The 5,836-nt window shown below is 28.1% G+C and overlaps 1 protein-coding gene across 1 annotated transcript; it reads right to left on the bottom strand.

Annotated features, from left to right (window-relative positions):
* Positions 1–3,778: 3,778 nt before the first annotated feature.
* LOC115702902 (uncharacterized) lies at positions 3,779–4,839 on the bottom strand. The gene has a single exon (XM_030630364.2). It carries the CDS (start codon positions 4,728–4,730, stop codon positions 3,945–3,947), a length of 786 nt encoding a protein of 261 aa, XP_030486224.1. The 5' UTR covers positions 4,731–4,839; the 3' UTR covers positions 3,779–3,944.
* Between the last annotated feature and the right edge of the window lie 997 nt (positions 4,840–5,836).

Below are 5,836 nucleotides of genomic sequence, written 5' to 3'. Positions count from 1 at the left end.
TAAGTTTTCTCCAAATTTCTAACTTCTTTCTCAATCTCACTTTCCAAATTATAATACCCAATTCCAATTCAAAAATATGAAACTAATATGTTTGCTTGAATTGTACTCGTTTGAAGCACTTAGTGCTTTACTAAGATGGTGAGTTATAATCATTCTGAAATATATAATATCAACTTAAGTAGAAAGAGCAACCAAAATGAGTTATCTTGTTATTACACTAAAGATGTAATATTTTGTTGGTTCTACAAGCCAATTTAATGTTAATATTTTCACTAAGATATTAATATCTTTCATACAGAGACATTCATCAATAGAAAAAAGGTAAGATCATTAAGAAAACTTAGCATTGATTACTATGTTTTGAAGCAACTATTACCAAGTTGCTTTTCATGAGATTATGAGTTTAAAAAATCAATTTAAGATTATTAATTTTCTCTACATGTAACTGGGACCAATATACTATCAGTGCAACTCTATTAAACAAAAAATAATTACTTACCATGATCAAAGCATAACTAAAAAAGAAAATATTGGCAGTAATTATTATGAAATGCTTGAAAAAACTAAGCAACTTGATGCAGATTTGTATCCATGAGTTCATAAACCAGGTAGACATACTTTGTATCAAGTTCAAACAAAGTTTGCCACATGGTACAAGGTTTAGTAATACTTTCCTAGGGTTCTAATCCCATTTAGAGGCTCTACAAAAGTTACCATTCCAACAAAAATAGAAGACATTATTTATAAATAAATACAGAATCAATACAATGCATTCCAGTTATGTGCCCGCAAGAAAAAAGTTAAAACTCCAGACAAAAAAAAAAAAATCAAAACGTTGGCTCATCATCTACCTAGAAAAGGATATAGGACTAAAAGTAAATATGCTAATGGATATATGAAAATTAATTCCAATGGTTATTTATAATCAATTCTAAAAGAAAATATGCAAATAGATATATATACAAAGTTTTGTGAAAAATGGGAAAGGCAAATTCCTTAAAAAAGCTGTCATCAACCGGAGACCACACCTCTCTTCCTCTCTATTCTCTTTTTCTATATGTTTCCTTCAATTATTTTGTTCTTTAAAGCCCTCAATCCAAATTATCAAAGCTTTTTTCAGTTTCCCTCTTCTCACCTTTTCTATATGTTTCTTTCAAATTTCAATTGTTTTTTTTTATTCTGCATAAGATTTTTTTCTTTTTTTTAAGATGGTTAATGAAACACATTTCACAGAGCTATCTATCTAGAAAATATTATAGGAGGTTCTTAGCTACCAACCAGGATTTCGAGATTGATACCTTTGTCTCCCTCTCCACTCGTGGTTTTGGCAAAAATTAATGATATTTGTGGCATTCCACGCTGTAGTGCATTCGTGTTTTTGTTACCCTCCGTATCAAATCGGTTGTTTAACTTTATTTTTGCCCTCGTGTTTTATAAAAAGAAAATATTAGTTCAAATATTAATGGTATTTGTTTTATTATTATTTTATTATATATAAATACTATTTTATTATTTTATTAAATAAAAATAAAAAGTCACCATGAATTTCTCATAAACCAAGAATTCAGTTATATAAGCACACTTTATATAGAATAGAAATAGATATATATATATAAATTATTTTGAAAAACATAACAATATGTATTTCAAAATTTTCTCCAGTAGCTATTCTTATCTATTCTTTTTTTTTTTCTTTTCAATAATTATAGTTATGGAGTGCTATATTGGATTTTAAGATTTAATCAATTGAGAAGATAACGATTTTAAACGCCTCTTAATTATTGGTGGCTTATCATTAAGCAATTCAACACAAAATAATATTGTGAGTTATCATGTTTTTTTTTAAAAAAAAAATATTGTGAATTACCATTAATAAATTATGCAAGACTATGTACAATTTTATTATGTGTAACATGTGTATATCCATTATAAAGTAATTTATGAGAAATTTATTGTATAAATACGTGTAGATTTATATATAAATTATTTACAAATTTTGTTTATAAAGGATATTAATATATGCTCGGTCATAACTCTCAACTCTAAAATATAATTAGAAATACCACTCAAACTTTATAACTTTGCATGAAATAAAAGTTGCCTAATATCATTACTTCCTAATGGCATCAATTGGCATCCTAATTCTCAAAAATTTTATTTAATACATAATTTTTTTCATTCTATTATTATGATTATAAATATATATAATATATGTCCATGAATAAATTTACCATTTGTTCAAATAATTATTAATTCTAATAATATTATACATGATGTGTATATTATGATTAAGAATGTAAGAATTATAGTACAAAAAGAAAAATGTGCATAACTAATATATATATATATATATATATATACTTTGTATATAGACGGCTTCCCCTTAATTATATTCACCCTATCAATCAAAAATACATATATTTTTTTGATAATTTGAACCTATACTATCTCAATGTAATTATTTTTTTTTATATATATTTTACATGTTACATTGGTATAACTTTATTTTATAGTACTATTGTTTTACCAACAAATACTATCAGTATTGGAATGATCAAAATAAATAACTCCAAATCAAAAAATAAAAATATCAGTAGCTTTTTATTTTTCCTAATATGAATTCCTAACTAATAATTAAATTTTAACTAAAAAAAATAACTATCAAATATATATATATATATATATATATATAAACTACAAGGTTAGATTTATAATCTTTACAAATATGAAAAACTTAAATAGATTTATCTACCATTGTTGTTGTCGTTGCTCAGTTACTGGATTCTTAAACAAAAACCACTAAAACTTATATAAAACTAATATTTACGTGGCTCGCCACGTAACTCTCATCTAGTATATATATATACTTTGTATATAGACGGCTTCCCCTTAATTATATTCACCCTATCAATCAAAAATACATATATTTTTTTGATAATTTGAACCTATACTATCTCAATGTAATTATTTTTTTTTATATATATTTTACATGTTACATTGGTATAACTTTATTTTATAGTACTATTGTTTTACCAACAAATACTATCAGTATTGGAATGATCAAAATAAATAACTCCAAATCAAAAAATAAAAATATCAGTAGCTTTTTATTTTTCCTAATATGAATTCCTAACTAATAATTAAATTTTAACTAAAAAAAATAACTATCAAATATATATATATATAAATAATTATCAAATTTAAATATTTTTCTTTAATATAATATTTCAAATTTTAAATAATATATGTGATTTTTAATATTTTGTTTATATTTTAGAGATTTATTTTTTTTCTTAAAATTGTTACAAAATTTTTAAGTAAAAATATATTATAATAACTTCTCATATTAAAAAGGAAAAATATATTAAAGATTAGTAAGGTTAAATTTGATATGATATTATTACTTAGTTAGCATTAATTAAATTAAAGACATCATTATTTTATAAGTATAATTAATTTTTTTTTTTAAATATCCGTCGCAAAGCGTGAATTGTTTACTAATTTACTAATAAAAGTTTAAATTTAAAAAAAATGAACTTAGATAGTATTGCCAAAAAAAAAATATTTAGAAAGTTAATTAAGTGGATAAAGATTAAAACATAAGGATTTCATAATTACTATCTTTTTTATTCTTTCATTTACCAAAAAAAAATACTTTTCTCTAAAAAAAATTAATAACACACTTTTCGTATTCGCTGAGCCCATAAATAACAGTAACAAATAATTAATGAAGTGAAACCCAATAAAAACCAAAATTGTTTCGATCATTCATGATTAATTTTTCTTTCTTTTTATATTTTTGATAACTTATCTTAATTTTTACAATATAAATAATTTGCACAGCTTGGGATAATGTTTTTACAAATAATTAAACTAAGAAATCTAATAATCAATCAATTAATTAAAATAGAAAAGCATAATATAAAATCAAATTCGTCGTCTCGTTAACGGCCAGAACAGGTATCATCACATCCAATATGGGCGGAAACGTCGTCGTTCTCGTCGTTAACATAAGCCGCCAAATTCAAGTACTTGTCTGCATTAATGGCGGCGGCAGCCCTGTCCCGCCACCTCGCCCGACATATCACACAGCTAGCCCACCTCCTCCCAGTGCTCCGCTTCCACGTCAGCAAACACTCCTCGTGAATCGGATTCCGGCACCTCTCGCAAGCCACCACCCTCTCCTCTCTCCCCATCTCCTCCAAGCAAACTGGACACGACGTCCCTTCATCGAATTCTGTCACCGGAGCATTATTATTATTATTTACATTACTACTACTACTTCCACGGCGGTCGTAGAACAGCTGGTGGAATCTCCGGCGGAGGGATATTCCGGCGAGACATTCTGGCAAGATCGGGGCAGAGAGGAGGCGGGTGAGGTGACAAGGACGGAGGGTTCTACGACGAAGACATGGGTCGTGGAGGGAGAGGCCGAGGCCGCGGATGAGGACGAAGAGGATGTGCTTACAAGGAGTGGCGCGGTCGGGGCAGGTGCAGTAAGGAGTGGCGGATAAGGTGACGGCGTAGACATTTGCGGTGGCTCCGAGGACGAAGAAGGTGGAGTAGTCATCGGATCGGTGGAGGAGGCGGAGGTCGTGGTGTAAGGCACGGACTACACGGTCCGAGAAGGGTTGGTAGTTGTGGTTGTGGCTTCGGCGGCGGCGATAGTGGTGGTTAGTAGTTGGTTGTGGTGGGGATGATGGTGAGGAGTTGGAGGCTACAGACTCCATTGGCGGTTATTAAGAGAGTTGAAATTGATAATTATAAGAAAGAAGGCCGTATTTGATGTTTATGTTATTATGAGATATTCTATGGATATGAATATGATCAGACTGCATGGAAAAGTTATACGGTAAGTAATTACGTGGGGAATACATAATTTATGAGTATTAATTCCTTGAGTGTAATTGTGGCATACGTGAGGAATAGCGGGAGTACTAACAATATCATATATATATTTTAGGGTTTTGGCAATTTGTAACACTACGCATACTTTTTAAAATGAGAAATGTTAAAAGGTGACTAATACTTTCTTACGTGTCAATATTATTATTGGTCCAACTAAGTATTGGTCCCATATAATTTAATATAATAGTTTTTAAAGAGTATCGCTACCTAACTGCAACGCAACATGTCGCTCTTTTGAAATACTACATTTTTAAATTTTTCAAACGAAATATATAGTTTTTGTAATTTTTAAATTACAATGTACCACAATATTTAAAAACTTGCAAAAATGCAGTTTGGTGCAATGCATTTTACACTATTTTCATAATCAAATATTATAAAAAAAAATCAACAATCAATGTTATAAAATTTTCACATTATAAAAAGAAAAATATAGAAAAATTTAAACCTCATTACATATATATTAAATTTCAAATGCAGTTGATGATGGCAGAGTGATCATATTTGCAGTTCTTGTTAACGACACTCTTCGATCCTATAGAAGAAGCTGGTATTGGTCATGGCTAAAGTAAAAGGGTGAAAGATTGAAATAGATTAATTTAGAAGGGCTTGGCCTTATATATGTCGGAATTCGCCAGTAAATATTCTTTCTATTGCTAGACTATAGTTCTCCAACAAGAGAAATCAGGAACAATACCTTTAAGTTATTATATTGAATTGTTTCTAAAAAATTATATAATATATATTAGATTATATATATTTAAAAAACAAAACAAAAAAATATATTGTAAAACTTAGTAATTTTATAATATATAATGCGATGCGATTTTAATTGAAACTATTAAATTCAAAACCACAAATCATACCGCACAGTTTAAAAAAAAATTAAACTAAAATTGCACCACAAAAGATTTTAAATCACATTTTT

The sequence above is a fragment of the Cannabis sativa genome, chromosome X, assembly GCF_029168945.1.
Source record: "Cannabis sativa cultivar Pink pepper isolate KNU-18-1 chromosome X, ASM2916894v1, whole genome shotgun sequence".
Classification (NCBI taxonomy): Eukaryota; Viridiplantae; Streptophyta; class Magnoliopsida; order Rosales; family Cannabaceae; genus Cannabis; species Cannabis sativa.
Note: the sequence above shows the minus strand (reverse complement) of the source record. Positions and strands in the feature narration are given on the sequence as shown.